This window comes from Antrostomus carolinensis, unplaced genomic scaffold (genome assembly GCF_000700745.2).
Source record: "Antrostomus carolinensis isolate BGI_N321 unplaced genomic scaffold, ASM70074v2 scaffold4757, whole genome shotgun sequence".
Taxonomy (NCBI): Eukaryota; Metazoa; Chordata; class Aves; order Caprimulgiformes; family Caprimulgidae; genus Antrostomus; species Antrostomus carolinensis.
In genome coordinates this window covers 38,525-60,795 of record NW_010329354.1, presented here as the reverse complement: position 1 = coordinate 60,795, position 22,271 = coordinate 38,525, and the positions used below count along the sequence as shown (strand labels likewise).

The 22,271-nt window shown below is 46.0% G+C and overlaps 1 protein-coding gene across 1 annotated transcript in view; it reads left to right on the top strand.

The window, feature by feature from the left end:
- The window catches only part of GRIA3 (glutamate ionotropic receptor AMPA type subunit 3), a 150,993-nt gene extending 135,116 nt beyond the window's left edge, over positions 1–15,877 (top strand). The window contains exons 14-16 of the mRNA XM_010172523.1: positions 12,520–12,634; positions 14,800–15,047; positions 15,637–15,877. Of these exons, the coding sequence (XP_010170825.1) occupies positions 12,520–12,555 (36 nt within the window). The 3' untranslated portion in view covers positions 12,556–12,634; positions 14,800–15,047; positions 15,637–15,877. The remainder of the gene's footprint in view (positions 1–12,519; positions 12,635–14,799; positions 15,048–15,636) is intronic.
- Positions 15,878–22,271: the final 6,394 nt, after the last annotated feature.

The following is a 22,271-nucleotide window of genomic DNA, read 5'->3' as shown; positions in this document are numbered from 1 at the left end:
GGTAGTAGCACAGAGCTAATTCATGCTCAGAGCTAGGACAGTAATATAGAATTGCTGTATTGTACAAATTAGTGACAAAGCAAAAGAATGTTTTAAAAGGAAGACATCAAAATATTTGTTTAATTGACAGCTATTGCTTTATAGCATGTTGGGAAATAATACTGTGTATGTTTTGTGCCAATAATGAAGTCTTAATGCTCAAGGAGTTCATCGGAGCATCTCACTTAGAGCATTGCCAAGAAGGGCAGAGAGCCTGCTCAGTTTGCAGAATGTCCGTGCTGTTGTGCAGATTGTTTGAGGGCATTTTCCCAGGAATGTCACCAGGAGACTAAGAAGGAGAATTTGGGATGAGCCCATTGCCCAGTCTGGGAAGGAGCTGATGGAGTCAGGACTGGCATCCCTGAACTGGGAACTGCTTTGTTTTGCCTGTATAACCTTTAACAACATAAGAACGAGCTTGGGTGCTCTTGATGGAGCTGGACCTGAGGGTGCAAGGAAACGTGCTTGTGCAGTGTTAACTGCAGCAGAGCTGGGCCTCACATGGTGACACTGCGTCCTGCCTTGATGGCTACAAGAAATCTTAGACAAAGGCTTGTGACTTATGCACTCATTTTGATAATACCTGTGGCGCTTAACAGTTAATTTCCCTAAATTGCTTGTATGAGTCATTTATCCTGTGTTGTAAGGATCAGTGCCGGAAAAGCCAAGGTAGAGCTCCTTGGGACTGGAAAAGGAAAAAGGAAAACCAGCAGCTGGAAGTGGGCTCCCACCAGCAAGGCCCTTCCTTTGAACATCTCCCTGGGGTTCTGGGCTTGGCTGTTTCCTCTTTGATGGTAACTGCTGTCACTTAACATACAAAGGGAAAAGTAAATGCCTTTTCTTCTTCTTCTTCTTCTTCAAAGTAATTCTAATGTTTCAGCATTGAGCTCACATGTGGCTGCTCTGGTGGATTGCTCTGCACTCACCGGCACTGTAGTCATGGGTCGGACAACCTCTAGCTTTATACAAGCGACGTAGCTGCTCTTCAGTGTCTGTGTAGCCTTTGGACTAAGCAGCACCTACCTACAGACTGCTGAGGAGCCTGAGAGCAGGAGTCACAGAAGAAGCCAATCCAAGAGGAAAATAAATCATAGAAGACGGGGGGAAAAAATGGATGTGTCTAGAGGCAAGAGAAAGAGAAGGTGAGGGGATAGCCCGCGTGCAAGGTAAGTTGAGTTGCTTGCTCATATCCATCCAGGTTAGAGAGAATCCAGGCAATGACAGGAGAGATCCACGTTGCTGTTTCAGATGTTGTAGATTGAGCATGACATTAACCCTCTGCCCTCCCTTATTCTGCCTCCGTGTTCGGGTAGCTCTTCTTCCCACCCCCTCACCACATCTGTACCTCAGGTCTCGGGCACTGCTGTAAATGAAGTGCAATGACTTGTTATGGCTCGCATTTCCTAATCCAATAGGCATGTATTATTGCATTATTACTTGGCGCTTCTATTAAATTATGATCCTGTTAGTACAGAGTTTAATTTTTCTGAGCTACATTTATGAAACTTATAAATATTCTTTCCTAGAGACGGTTGGTGCTGCCAAACACAGGCTGCAAACTCTCTGCAGAGGGTGGAGGAACTTGCAGTCTCAGCTGGTAACACATCTGTGTAGGTGTTACAGTGACATCGTGCATCCTGTGTATGCCTTCCACATTGCAGCAAATACAGCAGGAGTTAAAACACCTGAATTTAAAATGCACACATAGTTACTGCGAGGAAAAACCCCACAGATTCCACAAGGATACAGTGGTTGCTCCAACCTGCCTCTAAAAAAAAAAAAAAAAAAAGGCAAGAAACCTTAGAAACCTTGAACTGACCAAAAGAACACTATTTATGGAAAAAGTAATGAAGACTAGAACAAAGTTCTGTTATGGAGAGCTATTGCAGGTACTAAATAGTCAGCAATAACAAAAAAAAAAAACCCATCCCCTGATAGATCATTTGCATAGTGTTCAAATGGGCGCTTAAAACCTGGTGTCAGCATCCTTTGCAAAGTCTCTTGTTTACAGGCATTTGCCATCAGAGCAGAACTGAAAGGCGGTGTGCCTGTGCAGGGGTCACTGATGCCCTCTGAACAGAAGTGACCATAGAATAGTTTGGGTGGGAAAGGATCTTTAAAGGTCATCTAGTCCAACCCCCCTGCAGTGACCAGGGACATCTTCAACTAGACCAGGGTGCTCAGAGCCCTGTCCAGCCTGACCTTGAATGTTTCCAGCCATGGGGCATCTACCACCTCTGGGCAACCTGTGCCAATGTTTCACCACTCTCATTATAAAAAATTTCTCCTTAATATCTAGTCTGAATCTCTCATTTTTTAGTTTAAAACCATCACCCCTTGTCCTATTGCTACAGGCCCTGCTAAAAAGTTTGTCCCCATCTTTCTTATAGGCCCCCTTTAAGTATTGAAAGGACACAATACTGTCTCCCTGGAGCCTTCTCCAGACTGAACAACCCCAACTCTCTCAGCCTGTCCTCATAGCAGAGATAATCCCTGCAGGCTGACACACCATGTCCTTATGGCAGGAGAAGCCACTGCTTGTCTCCATCTCCTGCAGTAGCTGGTTCTGTTGCTGGCAATACCACAGCATAAACAAATTTTTAATACTACATCGTGTGCTATTTCATAGATAAGAATTTTGTCATCCCATGACACCCTTCAGTCGCACAAAAGAGACAAAATGCGTGGTGACCTCCTGAAGGAGGGTCCCAGCCCAGCCCAGTGACGGTCACAGGTGAGCCCACAGCCAGCGCTGGCAGCCGGGGAGCTGCAGTCCTGGCACGCTGCTCACCGGCACCCGGGGCCTCGGTGCCTTGAGCAAAGGGAATCGCTTCTGGCTCTGCTATGGAGGAAAAACAATGTCCTTCTGCCGGGGGATTTATTGCTGTGCCTGATGCCTCTGAGCGCTGTCCCAGCCATCAACATGCACTTTATTTCTTACGTGGCTGGGGGACATATAGAGCTTGAGGCACCAAGTTTTAATCTTCTAATTTTGAAAGCTCTTTGTCTTTTCAAACTAGATGGCTTTCGCTTTTATCCCTTCTTCTTCCCACCTATAAAGCATTTCAATCTCTCAAATCTTGTAGATGTGCAAGTGCTGGTAAAGCAGGGCAGGAAAAAAATGATGCAGGTCTGAAATGATAGTGAAGAGCAACCAGGTGTTCATTCCTTAAAGAATAAATGCCCAGTGCTTTTGCCATTAATATTAAATGTACAGTGTGAAATACAGACGATCACTTTTTGAGACAGAAGGTAACAAATAGGAATAGTGAGAGTCCATATGTTTTTATGCCCATATTTTCAGGGCTCTGTTCACTCCTGCTTGAAGTACCAGGTGACTCTAGTCTTGAAATGAGCATGGTGCATTTTAATAATAAGTAAATTTCCATCCGAAATCTTCCTCATCCCTCATGTGTGGCTGCACAGTTGTGCCATGAAGTTGTGGCACAGAGACATTGCTAAATCAGTAAATTATGACAGGCAGATAGATCTGATCTTGGAAAGAGCAGAGCACTTGGACAATGCATTCGCCTGCAGGTTTTGTATCTAGTCAGAAGTTATTTCAGTAACAAGATCTGACAAAAAGTCCATTCAATAGTTACAGATCAGGCTGGGATTTATAGAGCTTGGGGGAATAAAGTGCCTTATTTGATTTAGATGGGTCTTTGACCTCAAGCAATGCCCTCTAGAGAATAATGCTGGATTTGGTATCTCTTCCTGGATCGTTTCTATCTTTATATTTTAACGATACCAAGATGGTTGTTAGTGAGATTTTTATGGCATCCTGTCAAATTAAGCAGAGTGCCTGGGCTTGATTTCTGCATTTGCCAGTGCCCTGTGCTGCCATGAGCTGGCTCGGGGCCACAGCAATGGGGAGCCACTTGCCCCCGTCCCACTCAGCTACAGAGCATGGAACTAGAGACCCCATTAACATCAACTCCCCTCCCTCACATCAGAGCTGAGTGGGGAAGGCTGGTGATTGTGGCTTTGAGGGGTTTCTCTACAGTGCTGGATGTGTGGAGCTGAAATCTCAGCACAAAGCAATGTTGCAGTCATTCAGGGTTGTTCTCTTCGTCCGCTTCAGGTATTTACCTCTCAGAGCATGTTAAAGGTGACACTTCCCACATGTCCACAACAAGCTTCCTACCCTGCTTCCCCTGAAGTTAGCGGAGATTTGCCAGTGTCACCAACAGGAACAATTAGTTCAGTGTTTTCAGTAGTTTTACCCTGGAGGATTTTAGGAAGCATCTTGAATTGAGAAAATGCTTGTTTGTTTGTGCCTCAGTCCACTTGCATTTCCTCTGACATGACGAGGTGGATTTTAGGAACCCAAGCATTTGACATCTATACTCTTTGATGTTACAATGTTGTTGGTTGGGTTGTGCTGACCTTAGCGATCCCAGGGATGTTCCAGCCAGCAAGGACAGCTTTGATCATAAGAAACAAGAGAAACACAGTCATATGAAACAAGTGAAAAATTCCTGATGCAGAGTTAGAGTGCTCTAAATATGTCAGATTCCTAAATTAAAGGGAATAGGTAAAAATAACAGGGATTAAAAATAAAACAAGTCAAAAAACACTTTATAATGTACTAGCCAAGACCTGGTACCACCGTGGACTATTTCCTCCTTCACGTCACTGGGATTTGGACAGGAGAGGGAAGAGCCCTTTGCAGGGGATGCAGCTCTCGCTCTGCACAGCTCGGCCAGGGCCGCACACTGACTCGGAGAGAGGACATCACGCTTCGTTAACCTCGCAATCTTCAGAGCAACAGATTTGCCAAAAACCTCCTGTGTTTTTTTGTTACTCTGATCCCACAAATCAGCAATAAACCTGGGCTAGCCAGATATTAGACCAGATTTACAGCTGTTCTGCACCCCTGCAGTGTGAGAGAGCCAGAGTCCCGGGGTGCCTTTGGCGCGGAGATTTTGCCTCCCTGATGTACCCAAATGGCCAGTGGCAGGGAACAGGAAAACACAGAAGTTTTGCTGTGAACACCACATCCCTGGTGATGCATGCCTGCCTTTCCATAGCTTCTCCAGCTGGAGTTACTTGGCATCTGATATCCTGATGGGAACAAAATGAAAAGGGCCACGCAGGATTTCACATTGAGGCGGATGCAGTATTGAGCACACTGGGAACTCGTGTCTCCAGCCTTCTAGCCAGACCTGTGTGCAATGGATGGGGCTTGTTTGGAGCCAGAGTCCATCTGCCCTGTGAGGAGGATCCTCGTTGCCACTGCCCTTAAATTTCTTAGCTTCATCATTGAGTGAACTCTCTGTCGCTTGGTGAGGTGACACACATCCCTCCTTGGTGCTGCTGGGGACATGGACATCCTGCCTGTGTAGCACTGCAGAAGCCGCCGAGCCCTCCTGTGCAGGGACCACTCGTAAGAGCAGTGGAGCTGCAGTCATGGCAGCTCTTGCCTGGTGGTTGGCATCCTCCCAAGCTGGCCTGGCAGCCAGGCATCACTCCCCAGGCTGAGGTGCTGATCAGCTCTTCTGCAGCTTGTTCTCTGCTATCCTGAGCCACAGCTCCAGGTTTTTGGAAAGGACATTTTCAAGACCAGAGAGGAGCTCTCAATACTGATGCTGTTCTGGTCTTCCTTCAAGATCATTTCTTCACCCTCTACCCCCCAAAAAGCTACATTTGGACTCTCAAGATGCTGCAAGCAACAGTGCTGAGAAAATGGTACGCTGTACCCTGTACACCAAACACTCTGCAAAACATCAGAACCCAGCTGATGATGGGTGGAGGAACACCTACAGTTTGTAAAACCATGTGGCAAAAGGTGCCAGGTCAGCCCTCGGGCAGCCAGTGCAACCCATGCACTGCCCACCCTGTCCTGCACAACTCTGAGGAAGCCCTTTCATTAGTGCTCCAAAGAGCCTTTACTCATTACACCTTTCCTTTGCAGCTCCCTTTTCTGAAGGATTGCATCTAAAAATTCTAAACTCATTCTGAGCAACGGTTCATCTGGTTTCAGGGAACAGTGTGCTGTCTGCCGTGTTCATTTGCTCTCCTTGGCGATGATCATTTTTGGGTATAACACTTATATTACATCCATTAGAGCATAGAATGGGGTGTGAATTATCCAAAGCTGTTCCAATCACCACTTAAATCTTTATTGATTGCAAGTAATAAACGTAACTACGGTATTGCTGAGACTTTATGCCACTCAAACACTGGTTACATGCAGCTGACAAAAGTCTGTGGATTATTGGGGGAGATTTTTGAGTCACACAGTGGCTTTTGCTCCTAAATCTCACCTGCAGTGGTCACTGGCTCTTCTCTGTATCTCCTGCTGTGACTTGTGAGGACCAACCCAAACACTGGGTTACAGAGCCACTTGCACCAGTACATCCCATCACTGATTCCTTGAAAACGACCTTTTCCTGGCAAGGTCAGAATGTTCTTTTCATAAATTAACAGCACTTTTCTAAGAAGCTGCTCAGACTCTTCTGCACAGTCTAGGTTTGTTCAGGGAAGGGGCTGGTTTGCAGCACCAGCACATAAGCACAATGATCAATAATGGGAATCAGATTGCCAAAAGAACAACCTGGCCTGCTTTTGCAGTTGTATGTGGGACTTCAGCCTGCTGTGTCTCTTTCTTGAGCTGGTAGAAGCTGGAGTGATGGCACTAGATAAAAATAACTGTTTTCACATTATCTAGTTTATATAGGTGCGGGTGAAATCATTAAAATGAAACTAAAAGGTCATTAATCAAATTTAAAACTTCTTATGATTTATAATTTGAGAGGGGCAGAAGTTACACCTTCTAAAATTTGGGACTAATTATTTGATGATTAATTGACTTTTCTTCTGCTTCAAACGTGTTCTGGCCAGAAAGAATTATCATAGTGCCACCAGTTTTGTCAATGGACATAAAAATTACTGCACCTAACCTGAAATTGGTGCTGTGGTCAGAGAAGGCAAGAAATCTCTCAGACAGGGTGAGAGTGTCTCAAAGAGAAGAAAGAAGGGAGATTAGATGGACTCTGCATCTTGTGGACTCTTTTCCATATTAATGGAAATAGATAATAATCGAATATAAATTTAATAGAGGCACTACAAAGAGCATATAGCAGCTCTTTCTTCTGAGGGATGATCTCACATGTCGGCATAGGGAACACACTCAGCCTGGAAGCGATGCTGTATTTTATGCAAGGTCACCGTCATGACAAAGTGCTGTAGCAATTCCTGAATCTGGAGGTGACCAGGATTTTTAAATTGAACCTGAAGCTTTGTGGACCTACCTAGTTCAGGGATGTGATTTTTAATGAGTGCATATAATTTTTCAAAAATCAGTTCACTCTGTTGGCATCATCCTGTCACCTGGGGCCACCAGCACCAAGGGGTGCAGCAGGACTTTTGGGTCTGTTGTCCCGAGCCAAGAGGGGCTGAAACACAGCAGGGAGGAGGCCCCAGGGCCACATAGCAAAGGGAAGAGAAGGTTCTTTTTGAGATGGTGTCACGTGGCATTTGGAAAAAGACTGGCACGGCTTGTTTTCTAGCAGTACCTGATGGCTGAAAAGGGGAAGGTAATGCTGCCAGCACTTGAGCAGGGTCTCCTAACAGGGAAGCAAAGAAACCAAATTGCTGAATCACCAACAAAACCCACCTCTATCCCAGCTGTAAAATCATGTTTGCAGCAGACTCTGGTAAAGTGAAGCCTGTGAGAAGAGATGAGCACCAATCTTCTTAAAGTTGTGCCTCTCTTAAATAAATCAACCATAGCAAATGGCTTAATTTGCCATTAGGAGCAATACTATTCAGTATCAGGTTCCTGGTACCGTTTCCCTAGACTCAAGTCTTCCCATCATTTGTAAATGTCATCAAAAAATGTCGTAGTGGGGTTTGGTAAAGCTGCCCAATAGATCCAGCCTCATGTGGTTAAGCCTGGATCAGCCAAACTTACTACACCTGGATGAAAAGCACAAGCAAGCAAACAAAAAATCCTTCAATTATGGTGAGGAAGAAAAACACTGCAAGTTTCTGCCCATGAATACCATCATGTGACATCCAAAATACTGACGTCCTGATCCTGATTGCCTCAGCTCATTTTCTTGGGCATACAGAACACAACAATAGAGCACAAGCTCTCAAACCTCTGAACATTTTACTTTGATAAAAGCAACCAAACTAATAGAGAGGTGGTCTGGAAACCACGTGGGGGGAGATGAAAAAGAATCCCATCATAAATTAAAGCAAAGGAAAAACAGCTAAAGGCACCCGGGAAAGGGCTGAGGACCTCATAGGATACCCTGAACAGCTCAACAACATCAACCTAATTAAAAAATCAGCTGGGAAGCACAAAATTATCCCAGGAAAAAGAGGAGGAAATAGAAGTCTTTCGAGAGAGAGACCCAGAAACTGAGCTAATGATCCCCCGAGCTGTTTCTGGGACACACAGCCGTCTGGGGAGGCAGGTGCATGACTGGGACATGACCTTCCCTTGGGACCCAGGAGAGTCATTTAGCCTCTCTGTTCCTCTGCCTCTAAGGCAATTAAAAAAAAAATCCACCCTCAAACAAACAGTGCCAGGATGAAAAATCCTCTTCCTACAGCCAACAGCCTTGCTCCCAGGAAAGCCCTGCACTTCCCTCTGTAACAGCAAACAAAACAGTTCACGACTTGGTTGCCTTCAACCTGCTGTCATGGGCAGGGTGCTGGTGCTGCCTGAGGGCCTTTTTTGGGATGGGCTGAGTTGTGAGGTGTGGTACGGAGGATTCACATTCAACATGTGCTGCTGAGTGCTTGGCAAGGAAGATGCCACCATCCAGAGGTGTCCTTCAGCACCTCCATTGGGATCTTGGCCACATCAGGGCCTGACTCTGACTATTACATTGAACAAGACTAGACAGCTACTCAGAGACAAGCAATTGGAAAATGTACCAGCAGCCAGGCTCACTTTTCAATGTATTTACTTAACTCAGGAATTTGGGAGCTGAGGAGTCCGTCCCGCACCAGCACAGTTGCATCCCTGTGGGTGCGGTGCAGCGCTGGACTGGGGGTTGCAGAGGTGTTTCACCTTCACCCACCATTGGGTCACTCAAATCCCACTGCACAGGACAACAGCTCACACGTTAAGAGGTCTTGGGATTTATTTCCTGGAAGCAGACAAAATTATTCCTTATGACTTTGATCAAACAAGCTGCATTTCGTGGTCCATCTGTGGAGCACAGATTAGTGCCTTTTCTAGCCCATGGAGAGGGCTGCTTCGCTCAGGTACCCACTGTTCATCCCAGTGCCCTGGCCAGTGAAATAGCAGAGCTGAGGGAGGCTGGGAGCTCGCTCGGGCAAACAGCTGAGTTGTCTGCGTGCTGGGGGGACAGGACGGGCTCAGGCAGGGGAGGACAAGCAGCAGCTACTGCTTCATGCCAGGGTTTCCTCCTCCAGTCCTTCCTTACATGACTCGCCTGTCTTGTACCAGCTGCCTGTAGTCAGCCCCAGTGCCAGGCAGGATGGTTCTGGGCTGGACAGCTTACAGCCCCGGCACGGAGCACCCGGCATGGTGACGGCTGTGCCGGCAAAGGCTCAGTGGGCCTGAAGCACATGGTGGCTCCTGGGCACTTGTCCGCCTGTCCGGCTCTGCTCCTCATGCCTGGACAGATAGAGCAAATCACCTCATTCCTACCGAGGCTGAGGTATTGCACACCTCACCCGACAAACAGGGCCATGACAAACTATAGCAAAAACCCCAGTTTAGGTAAATTCCCATCTGTTTAGTTAAGATAATTTTAGTTTACTACTTTTTTCTTTTTTTTTTTTTTTTTTTGGCAGTTGTGTGTGTACAATTAACTGCAATCTTGGCTTTTCTTAAAAAAAGTAAAGCAGCCTAATTAGCATGTTAAGCCTCCTCATTTCCCAATGCTGTATAATGTTGTGAAAGCTAATCTATAATGTACTGGATGTTATGCAAATTCTCTGCAATCCATATGGGGTTTATAAAGGTATGCAAATTAGAAATAGTGTTTGGAATAGGATGGGGGGAGGGGAAAATTTGCACAATAAAATATGTGGGTAGGAGAAAAGGTGTTTATAACCTTCTCCCATTGTTTGTGTATTCTCAGCTGCAGAATGCTTTTCAAAGCGGAGAGATGTTCTGAATAAAATCTCTCCAAATTGGATAGTTTTTAAATGAAATTTGAAATGAGAGCACTGTTCTCTGAGCAGTAACCCCCACCGCTGCTTCTGCTGGGGCTCGTAACAGGTGGGTAAAGGCACTCACCTTTCACTGACTGCCATTGCCTCATGCACAGCCTCTTGTAGCGGATTTGCCTGGGTGTCACTGGGGGCCTTGTCATGACACAGCTGCCCAGGAGGGTCCACGGGGGTGGCTTGGTCAGGACCTGGCTGGTCCCCGTTGGCATAAACCATTGGGGCAGGTGCATTACCTGAGGCACCCAAGGAGTTTGCAGTGTTTGTGGAGTGTGTGTTGATCCCTTTGATATTTTATAGCTCTATGTACCCGTGGGTGAAAACGGAGCTGCGGTACAGCTGGTTTTTAGGATACTGCTGGTGGAAGGGCTCGGTGCTAGCTGCCGGAGCCCAGCCAGCATCACAGTCTGTCTCATGAGGCTTGTCACTGCCGCCCGTCAGCTGTGTCCGGCTGTGTGCATACAGCCTTCCATGATTGATACTTAATTAGATTACAGCTGCTGCTTGAAAATAGCCATTTTACAAAAATAAAATCTTGGCTGGTGTCAAACTGAGCCCTGTGCAGACCAGGAGGAGTGGTGCTGCCTCTGCCTGGCCAGCTGGGAAGCTCTGCTATGCCAGCATTTCTGCTGCTCGGACCAGGGACCACCTTGATGGCTTTTCCCTGCTCTTGCCCTCCCAGCTGGCCTCGGTAATGCCACGCAGGGTCATGTTGGTGCAGCCCATGGGGCATTCAGCTCAGGAGCTCTTGAACACATGTGTTTTTCTCAGATGTGCCCAGGCTCGGCTGAGCACAGCCTGTACACGGCTCCATGGGCTGCTGCCCTCCAGGGTGGCACCTGGCACCCGCTCCCCTCCCGAAGGGCCCGTAGCACCTCCCAGGGCAGAACATCTCAGCATCAGGCACTGACAGGTCTCACAGCCATCTTGGAGGCAGCTTCTCAGCAGATGGGGGAATGGGGCTTTTCTTCACCAGCTGCTTTTTCCAGTGTCTGCCTGACCCAGGCACGGCAGGGCTCAGCCGCTCCTGCTTCTAGAGGGCTGTGAGCCCTCACAGCCTCTGGACATTTCCCTAAATGCTGCCGTGTAATTAAGCTTGTAATTACGGTGTTTTGTATAGGTTGTGCTGCTCTTTCTCCTGAGTCTCTTCCACTCTGCAATCATGCACTATGGGCAGGGGTGGGAGAAAGGCAGGGAACAGCAGGAGTGAGAAGTGAGGCTGGCACCAGGACAGACGTGGGCTGAGCTCCTGCGTTTCCTCCTTGACAGCCCATATGGGTGGACCCACAGCAGAACATGTTGCAGGGCAGCTGTGTGTGTGTCTGCCTGGTGTTATCCCTTGTGAAGTGGCACAGCATCACTGAGGGTAAGGACCCAGCCCTTTCCTCCCCGCCACCTGCCCCACAGGGCCATGGAGCTGGAATCAGAGCTCTTCCAGCAGGAGCAGGCACTGAAGATGGCCCTGACACAGGGAGCCTGGCTTATGGAAACAGGCAGGAAAAACCCCAAGACATCACAGAAGGAGGAAATGGACATGACAAAACTCAACTGAGGATCCCTCAGGTGCTGCTGTCCCCCAGGGAAGGGATGGACAAGCTCAGGTCCCCCTGGGCTTGTGGCTCTTAACAGCACCACAGTCAGCAGCTCCCTTCATCCTGCCAACAGTTCTACCCTGGGCACTTTCAGCTGGTGTTTCCACATTCATTAATTTGTTTCGTAAAGGTCTGCGTTTGCTTATTTTCTGCTGCAGTTTCCCGGACCAGCAGCGTTCGGGAGGCGGCAGCCCCAGGGGTGAGCAGCGGCGGCTGCCAGAGCTGGAGAAACCACCACTGGCAGGGAAACAGCCATGACCGCTGCAAAACCTCCGTTCCCCAACATCCATCCTGGGGTTTTTGCTTTGCAGATGTGCACAAACATGCACACACACACCCTGTTTTACTGTAAGGAGCCACAACTGCTTGTTTGTGGGGCTTCTGTCTGTTAGTGCAATACAAGGGGTCCTGCTCGATCAAACCCACCATCATCTATAAAGCTACTGTGAACGCTTGTGATTGAACCAAACGGGGGAATTGGACTGGTGTTGTTTCTGCTACCTTCATTTAACAGTGAGTGCCGATTACTCAAAGCGATATGGGCAGGACCTGGTAATATAGCGATGCTCTAGCGTTAACTTAAGGGGATGATCCAGTTGCCTGCAGTGTAAATACTTTGTGGCCAGGAACCCTGCTTTATCGCTTTGTATAGTTTTAAAGTAGTTTAAAGATTGAATAACATAAAATAACATAATATAATGTTATTTATGTTATTTCCCACGTGAAGAACTCCTGTAAACCTTGCAGTATTGAAACTCAGTGAACAAGGCATCTTAGACAAGCTGAAAAACAAATGGTGGTACGATAAGGGTGAATGTGGAGCCAAGGACTCCGGAAGTAAGGTCAGTCGCTGAAGGTCTTTTTGTACTGATTAGCAATCACATTTTGACCCACTGTTTGTTTATACAAAGAATGACTTTCAAAAGTTGCTATTTACATTTTGAAGGTTGAAAGAAAAGAATAGAAAAAAAATAATTAAGTCTCTGAACGTGACAGCATTTTTCTTTTATGCAGTAACAGACTGTAGTTGTAAGTATGTTTTACTATTTGAGTATTTTGGTAGAAAAACATGGAAAGAGAAGCCCCCAAAGCCTCCCAGGCTGGTATCTTCATTTAAATGTGCAAGTTTCAGCACAGTCAATGTGTATTATTCAGGCCAGCATCTTTTCTTATTTTTAGTTTTATTGAGAAAGCACATTTTTGTTTCAAAATTGTGACTTAGATTCTCTACATGTCAGTTTGGGAACCAATCACATGCTTGCTAAGGGTGGACAATTTCAGGACAGAACCATGATAAAGGAAAAAACACCCTTCCTGTCCTATTTTCCCATTCAATTTGACATTGATTTGATTAAAAAAAAAAAAAAAATCTAGACATACTATTGGTAACTCATTACATTAATAATATATATTCTTTTTTATTCTGCTTTGAACCATTTTGCTGCTGCACTGCCCTGTCCCACGCCAGCCATGCTGCAGGGCCAGCAGTCTCCAGCAACTCCTCTTGCAGGTCCACTGTAGACCCCAGTGGAGATCTCACCCCTGAGGTGACAGGTTGATCAACCCGGTAGCTGCACACTTAAATTGCAGGAAGTATTAAAAAGAAAATACAGAGAATTTTTTTTTTTAAATGCTTATGGTGCCATTGAGGAGAAAAACATGGTAGAAGTGCTGGGCTTGTTGGAGCAAAGGACATTTTCAAAGGCACCAAGAGGAGGAGAAATCCAGTTCCAGCTGAAATCACTTGCAGTCGAGTGCCCAACTCCCCTGGTGCCTTGGGAAGTGCTCTCTGTAATCATTCAAACAGAAAACTATAATTTGGAAGCACCCTCTCAGTGTTGGAAGATAATTTTAAGTTCCACTGAAGCCAATAATAAAAATTCATTGATTTCAGCTGGACTGGAAGTTGCTTAGGGCACAACCCTGGAGCTGTTGTGTGAGATAAATTTGGGATCTTGTGACATCTGGATGCACAGCAGCTGCGGAAGGAAAGTGTAATCGAAAAGAGGTGTAAATGAGTCAGATCTTTAGTCTAAATGGCAGGCTGTTTGCTACAACTGCAGCTATCCAAACCACCTGTGAATTCACAGACACTTACAGGGTAGATCAGATTTTCTTCCGACTATATGCAAGTTTTGCTGAACCTGGAGATGCCAGTAAACCGAGCTCCATCAGCAAGCGTCTCCCTTGCTGCAGGTTGCTCTGGCACCTCCTGTCCATCCCTGCCAGCACCGAGACCTGCAGCCCGCCCCGCCTGCCCACCCAGCAGCACATGGTTGCAGCTCTCCTTAATCTGATGACAGAATCCTGTTTTTAAAAACGCAAGCCTTCTCCCCCATCTGACATGTATTGAAGGGAAGGGAACCCTGGGCAGCATTTTTTGTGTTACAATGCCTGGTTTTATTTAGAAACTCACTTTCCCTCGGTCACCAAAGGTGCTAGTTTAGCTTAGGGCTCTGCTGCTTGACCTTAAAGTAACTGGCCATCTTCCTAGGGTGGTTTTTTGTTTCCTAACTGTTGAAAAACAGGTAGATAAATTTAGCAGCATCTCAGTAGTTTTATCTATACTCAGCAAAACCAAGCGTGTAGTGGTTCGGGTTTTTCTTTTTCTAGTTTTATAATGGCCTTCTGTAAAACCTGCTGGTTTACGCGGCCACTGCTTTCCCCGTCAGAGCTTCCCCAAGGTGCCTTTGCCACCCGAGATGCTCGGCCCTAGACAGGTTTGCTCTGGGATACCAAAGGCCTGGGGAAGTCAGTGACCAAATAAATCTCATTGCCTTGGAGTCTTTGGCGGGTTTCACCCTCTCAAGGGTGAGAGCCAGAGCAGTCACTGCTGCACAGCCCTGGGCTGCTGGGGATTGGGGGGACAGCACTGATCCATGAGCGGGACACTGTCAACACCATCAGAGTAGTAATTGGAGCTAGGACTTAAGAGCAAAGTAGCCTGTTGTCTGTCTGTCCATCTGCTCCTCACAGCAAAACTAACGGTGTGGCTCATTTCTCTTAGGACAAGACGAGCGCTCTCAGCCTGAGCAATGTTGCCGGGGTTTTCTATATCCTTGTCGGAGGCCTCGGGCTCGCCATGATGGTGGCCCTGATCGAGTTCTGCTACAAGTCTCGGGCTGAGTCCAAGCGAATGAAACTCACCAAGAACACGCAAAACTTCAAACCTGCTCCTGCCACCAACACCCAGAATTACGCTACGTACAGAGAAGGCTACAATGTGTACGGCACAGAAAGTGTGAAAATCTAGGGGTACGGCTACGGGCCGGGAACTAGAACCCTCTGGGTTTTCTTTCTTTCTGCTTTTTGTTTTTTGGAAGCTGTGTGTGATATTTTGTTGTGTGCATCAGCAGACAGGGCTTTTGAACCATCATCTGGTGGCAGTCTCAAGAGTATAAGTGATTTAAATTTCTTCCCTGAGCAGAAGTAAGCTCAGTACCTGGATTACAAATGGGGATAGCTGGCTTCATGCTGCAGTAACTCCTTTCTCCAGCATTGTGCTAATTCAGTACATACCAAAGCATTTTGTTAATTGCTTTAAGAATTACTGTAACCAGAATTCCCATCTCTCTTGCTAATGACCTCTGCCCTGTTATTTTTTTAAGCTATAATTGGGTCAGGTAAGTGCTTTTAGAAATTGTCCAAAAAATCTACGATAGAACAAAAAAGTCTGCACTAGAAATAATGATTTCTAAAGCACAAAAAGTAGAGTTGAATTGCTGAAAAACAACTCTGGAAAAGCCTGGTTTGCCCATCGCCCACAGGCTGTGCCTCTCCCCAGGCTGATCTTCCCCGTCCCTCGCTGCCAGGCAGTGATCAATTATTTCTGATTTTATTATAGATCCTCACCCTGAGAGCATGCAAGAGAAGAAGCAGCAGAGAATGTGGCTACTTCACGGATTTGGACCACCTGAGCCAGTCATACTCTCTCCGAGGTGTCGGGCATGACACGCATTGATGATGGTGCAATGTACTTTTAATAGGAAAAACTGATATTTTTTCCTTCAGTGCCTTATGGAAGACTCTGAGACTCACAACAATGCAAACCATCACCGAAATATTCTTGCTTAGCTTGAAAGAAGAAAAAGAAAAAGAAAAAATAAAAGAAAGAGAAGAAAAAGAGAAGGAAAGAGAGAAAAGAAGAAAAAAGACAAGAAAAAAGAGAAGGAGGGAAAGGAAAAGAGAAAAGAGAAGAGAGAAAAAGGAAAGGAATGGACTGGTAACAAGATATTAGTATGTGAAAAATAATTCTTGTAAAAAAATCAGTGCAACAAAAGCCATTCTTTGATACCACTGCACAGTAAATGAACTTGTGTTCTGACAGCAAACCGCAGCCGGTTTCATCAGCCACCCCGATCGTATCAAATTATGAAACTCCTCCTGACACAAAGCCTCAGAAATCTGCTGCGTGCAAATGCGGACTGACCTGTCACTGCTTGTATGAGCTGATGTCAAGATGTTTCAGTATTTACTTACCTGTGGTGTGATTTATTTTCTTTTGTTTGAGCCACTTTCAACTCTCCAGCTAATTTGAGCAATTCTGTATAGCAGTAAAAGCTGTAACACCTGAAGGAAAGAATCTGTGCATTAAAACCAGTTAAGGTCAATGAGTGTGAATCTGTAAATCCAAAAGAAAGTAATTTGTGGAACTGCATGTCTTGCTTCCAGATCAGTAAATTAATTTCTTGACAAGGTACCTAAAGTGCAGGCAGAAAATATTGCATTCCTTTTTTTTTTTTTTTTTTTCCTATCATCAGGCATACCTACAGGTGCTTTATTAAAATGATGCTGAGTGGCTTTTAAAAATGAAAAATAAAAAAAGCTACTTGCTGTTTAGGTTCAGACCATATATCTCTTTTCTTGCTGTGCATTTGTGTTTTAATTCACTGTTTAATATCAAGCAATGAAGCAAGAGAAGCGCAGGTTAGTTTTTCTGCTTCTGCTTCACCCCAGTCCTCTCACAACTAGCACTGTGCTCAGCTAACGGCCGTTTTAAAACAGATGTAAGGAAAGAGGATAGTAACTCAAATTAGAGCTGCAGTTCCAGAGTAATATTAAGCAATTTAACATGACTCCTGCTAGTACTGTTATATTATATCAGCTCCTGCCAGCTCTTGTTTCATGGCTACTGGTGGGAGGATGCTCCTGTCCTGGCCCTCTCTGCAAAGAGGAGACAGCGCTCCGGCCACTGCTGTCCAGGCAGGGGCTCGCTATGACTCACATCCAACGTCAGACAGCAGCAACGTTTCAGCCTTGAACCTCTGCCTGGAAACTACTGAACTTCACCTTTAAAAAAAAAAAAAAAAAAAAAAAAAAAAAAGGGCAAAAAAAAAAAAAAAAAACCTTTAAACATATTGTCAATCACATGGGAAATGTTCGATGGAATATCTGCATACTAATTACCTCTAATCGACAATATGTATTTCTGTAGTTTACTATAGAGTTTTATTTCATCAGTAACATACAATGAAAAAAGAAACTCATTTAAAGCAGTCTGACCCTTAGGCATTTAGTTTGCTGATGATAGATTTGAACTTTTATTAGGATTAAAAAAAAAAATAAAAAGATTATATGGGGAAAGTCTTGTTAAAAATAAGTATTTCCAACAAAATGTAATATAAAATCATTTTAAAAACTCATAGGAGAATAATTTATTGTTCGAGTTTTTAACAAGATATTGACAAAAAATTGTTGTTTTGTTTTCATTTTCTTTTCATGAAACTGTGACTTTTTTTTTCAACTTCTGAATGCGATCACGTCCCCAGCAAGGGCGAGCTAAAGCTGTGTGGTTATGAGTTGTATTTAAAACAAACATTTTTCTTAAAAGCTGTATAAAAGATGTATGTTTATCAAATCAATTTTTAAGAGTGGAGGCTTCACACCAGTGAAGGGAGTTTGGTAAATGGTTCAATATTTTTTAAACTTGCATGTAAAGCTAAAACAAAACGTGTTGAGTGCTTACCAATTCCAGCTACCAACTTCAAGCTATCGGAAGTTCGGCAGTAGTCTCACGACGATTTGTTTCGGAATATTTTTTCCATTTGTTTTGCTTTAGGGGATTTTGGGGTTCTTTCCTTTTTCTTCTCTTTTTTTTTTTATTTCCTCCTTTTTGTTCATTTTTTTTTTTAATTTAAGTTCCTATTTTTAGTCGTTGAAACTGCACTTCAGTGAGCAGAAAAATTGCCAATCAAACTAATGGCTGTAAAAGCATAAACTGCATGTGTGGGCATCAATTACTGAGCCTCATTTTAATGAGGTGTTGTACAAAGAGTTTTAATACATTTTGTAAATAAAATTGTAAAGAAAAAAAAAATAAAGAGCCTGCTGATCTTTTCACTGGAGGAGAGAGAGTCCCCATCTACTGATGTCCCTTTGGCCAGGCAAGCCTGTCTCTCCCTATTTGTGGCATCACAGGTATTTTGTTTGGGGCTGCCACTGCTTTGCCCACAGTACTGAACCCAGGACGCGGCTGAGAAATGCGTATTTCTGTTTGGTACCCTGCAAACAAACTTATTTGATATTTTTTGATGACATAAACTGGTTGATTTTGGCCAGGCATCCTGCAAGGAGAGGGGCAGGAGAGAGCCCCTGGGCTGCGCCCATGGCGGGAGGGGCTGTGCCCAGCCCCTGCTGTGAGCAGCAGCCTGGGGAAATGAAGTCCTCCCATATTGACTGTACAGATGTATTTTCCCGCAGTTCCCACATTTTCAGTAATGCTTTAAAAAAAAAAAAAAAAAAAAAAATCACCCAACATAACCCCTAATCCCAACTCCAACTTGTTGCTTTTACCTCACCCACAGGTTGGTTTTTCCAAGTCACCACAAACTATGAACCACAGGAAGCAATCCTGTTATTAAACAGCTGGTGTGGACCCACATCACACTGAGTAGGGGCAGCCCCTCCGAGGTACCCCAGCCCAATCAGCCAGGTGGTCCCCATCAGGAACCAGCTCCCACTGGGCTCCTTCCAGGGGCCACCATGGGTGATGCTCCCCTGTGAGCACCCAGCACTTGCTGGTGGCTGAGCTAGAGCAGCATGAGACTTCACTCGAATGGCTGGGGATGGAGAGATCATGTCCTGAAGAAGAAACATCCAACAGTGAAGGTCCTAGGCAGTGAGCCCTGCTGCAGAGCAAGCAGATGTGGGACCTGAGCGATGGGTTTAGTACCTGCTGTCACAGCACACCCTGAAATCCAACTGGATGAGCTGTGTGGGGTGACTCTACTGTGGAGAAAAATGTGTGGCAATCACATTGGTACCTTTCCCAGGTTTCCCAGTGCCTCGTGGCATGTCCCAGCTGTGGGGCTGCTGAGCCTGGCCCTGCTCCCTGCAGAGCTGCCACCAGCTGCTGGAGCATATTGTACATGAGTACAGTGGTGGGACACTTCTGAGCCCTCTGCATGTCTCCAGCCAAGTCTTCATCAACAGCTAAATAAACTCAGGAGTAAGCAAACACTAAGTAAGAGCAACAAACAGCAGTTATTTTACCCTAAACCACCCTACAAGTCTGAAGGTTTCATGTTGGTTTGGGGGTGAGACATGGGCGGCAGGGACAGACACATCCCTCACCTTGGTCCTGGAGGAGCCCACGCTGAAATGAGACTATTTATATGTAAAGCACCAACGCAGTGAATGGAGGGAGGCACAAAAAATAATACTGTTGTGCCTTTTAGCCTTTGTTTCACGCTCAACATCCAGGCCAACACGGGCAGGGTGCGTTTAGATTTCTAGAGAGTATTCTTGACCCACTCCCCACTGCCTGAGGGCCACATGCAGCCCTGCACCAGCCATGAGGCTGAGCAAAGCTCCTTCCCCATGTACCTGCCAAAACGTGCCACTGGAGCAGGGCTTAATTGTCTGCTGAGTCCCAGAGCCCAGCTGGGAGGGTATGAGTGAAATGACAACACCAGTCTGATAGACAACCCCAGCCCAGCGTGGGGTCATGCTGAGCACCAGATCCAACCAAAATGCCTGTTATGTTTTCTAATAAATATGCATCAGGCCGAAGAAGGCAATTAGGGCTGGGGCAGAGTGGCATGGCTGCACCCAGGGAGCTGGGAGAGCCCAGCCAGGATGGGGACAAGGGGGACACAGCTCCATGTGGGAACACAGTCACAAAGACAAGGCGTAGGAGCGGGTCCGGCCATCCTGGGCCAAAACCTGGGGCTGGCAGGATGGGGCATGTCAGGCCAAAACCTGAGCTCCAACACGCCCCAAAGGAATCTTGCCTTTAGAATTCTTTTTGGGGGGGGATAATATGAGGAAAAAAAAAAAAAAAACAAACCATATCAGAGTAATACATCCAGTTTCCAGAGCCATCAGTGGGAGCAAAAGGACCTCAACTGTGTTCAAGTTCAGACCTTAAAAGCCTAAACCCATAGCAGCTCCTTCTCACAGCAAAGAGCACATCTGACAACAAAATAAAATAAATAATGATAAGCTGTAATGCAATCCCCACTTTTTTATTATGGCATAGTTTTCCTTTCAAGGTTTTGTGCATAGCACTGCAACATATTTAAAAAAAAAAATTATTATTTATGGTTATTAAAATAATAATAAGTCATGGTTATTAAAATTAAATTACAAAATTTCTTTGGTGCTCATATTCATCATCTCAGTCTGGAAAATTGTCTGTATTTTGGAGGCAGCAATACATAAACAAGCTCTGGATAATGATGGCTCTATTCAATTAAACTGAAGGATTTAAGTACAGAGATAATATTTTCATGGATATTATAAATTTCAAAGTACTACTAACTGAGAACATAATACATCCACTATTGGCTCCAGGGAGGACAGTGCCCACAGCAGCCACAGGGCCCACACCCCGGCACGCTGTGGAGCTGTGCTGGGTGCAAGGCCTGGGCTGCTGCCAGGCCATGGGCTGATGCCAGCAGGGTCGGGGCAGCCACTGCCACGTCTCGCCCAACCCGGGAGCCTCAGGCTGGAACCCCACCTCTGCGGTGGGACCCCTCCTGTGTGGTGCCCTGTGGGGAGGCAGGTTTGGCTAAAAACCCCCCACTCCCCATCACCCCAGCCCTGCTCTGGAGCTGGATCTTGTCTGCGTTCCTCAGTCATCCATAGAGGAATTAGAGCAGTTTGTAACGAGGCAGCAGTGCTGCAACAGCAACACAAGTGCTTTCCAGCCCCCCACCCCAGGCTCAGGCATTGGCAGCCAGACACCCCACTGGTACCCAGAGAGGAGCTGGGGGACAGGAGCCACCATACACACCTCATAGCTGATGTAATAGCACAACCGCTGCCCCTTCCCACCTACCTTCCACATGTAGCTGCTGTGCCCTGCAGCTGCGAAAGTGTCACTGGAAGCTCCTGCATCGCTGGTTTTGCTGGGTGCCATGGTACAAGGCAGGCTGACGTACTGGGCGGAAGTGCTTCTACAGCTGACATGAAGGGCAGGATAATTAAACCTCTGTGCACACACCAAGTGTTTGTTTATTGCACATTGAAGTGTTAGCCTAAAATTATTTATGACGGCTATGGCATTTTAGGATGAGATGACATCTTACAGAAGAGCAAGAGGACAAGATCCCACCCCACAACAACTTGTGATGAGAAGAGCAGGAGCGGCAGGGAAGGCACCAGGAGAAGCAACGGAGCACAGGACAGGGGAAGAGTGGACCTGAGGAAGAGCAGAGGCTTTCCAGAAACATATCATTCTCAGCTGGTGAAGAAGGTGTTGACATCTCCAAGCAAGCAGACAGAACTGGCACCTAAAGGTGAACTCAAAGCCAATTTGTAGCTGCAAACAAGGACTGAAAACAGGTGGAGTGGTAGCACCTAGCCTGCTCAGGCAGATAGTTACGGGACAGTCTCCCATCACCTGTTTTGTTGCAGTTTCAGGTCCTACTTTATTCTCTTTTCAGGTGGTGTCAAAGAAACAGTGAGGAGCTGAAGGCAGCAGCAGCAAAGCAGCTCAAGGCCAAGGGAGAGGGCTCTGAGGAAGGGCTGGCAATACAGCAGGTAGTGACAGACAGATCTGCATGCTGAGAGCAGGACCTGTGTAGGCACCATGGGGCCAAGGAACAGCTTTGATCTGGGGACTGCTCAACAAAGGGTTAACGTGGCTGCAGAAGACCAGCCCTGGCCTTGATGGCACAGGAGGGTGAGGCATGGAAAGCTTATTAAAAAAAAATGCACAGCACAAACCACAGCCATGATGCTGGTAATGGCTGGTGCATTAGATAATGTTTAGCATATAAATAAACTAATTGACCAATTAATGAGTGCATGGCAGATGCTTGATATGCTGTAATGAGTTGGGAAATGTATGATATAACACAAGAAATTGATTAAAGGCATGTAAAAGCGGAGCTGCAGCCTGTGTGGGGTTGCAGGAGCAGGGCTGGGGCTCTGGCCCCAACAGCGAGCTGCTGTGTGACAGGTTTTGGGTCAAGGCCAAACCTGCAGGAGGGGTGACAAGGGTTTGGTCCCCACTGCAGAGAGAGGGAGTGGGGC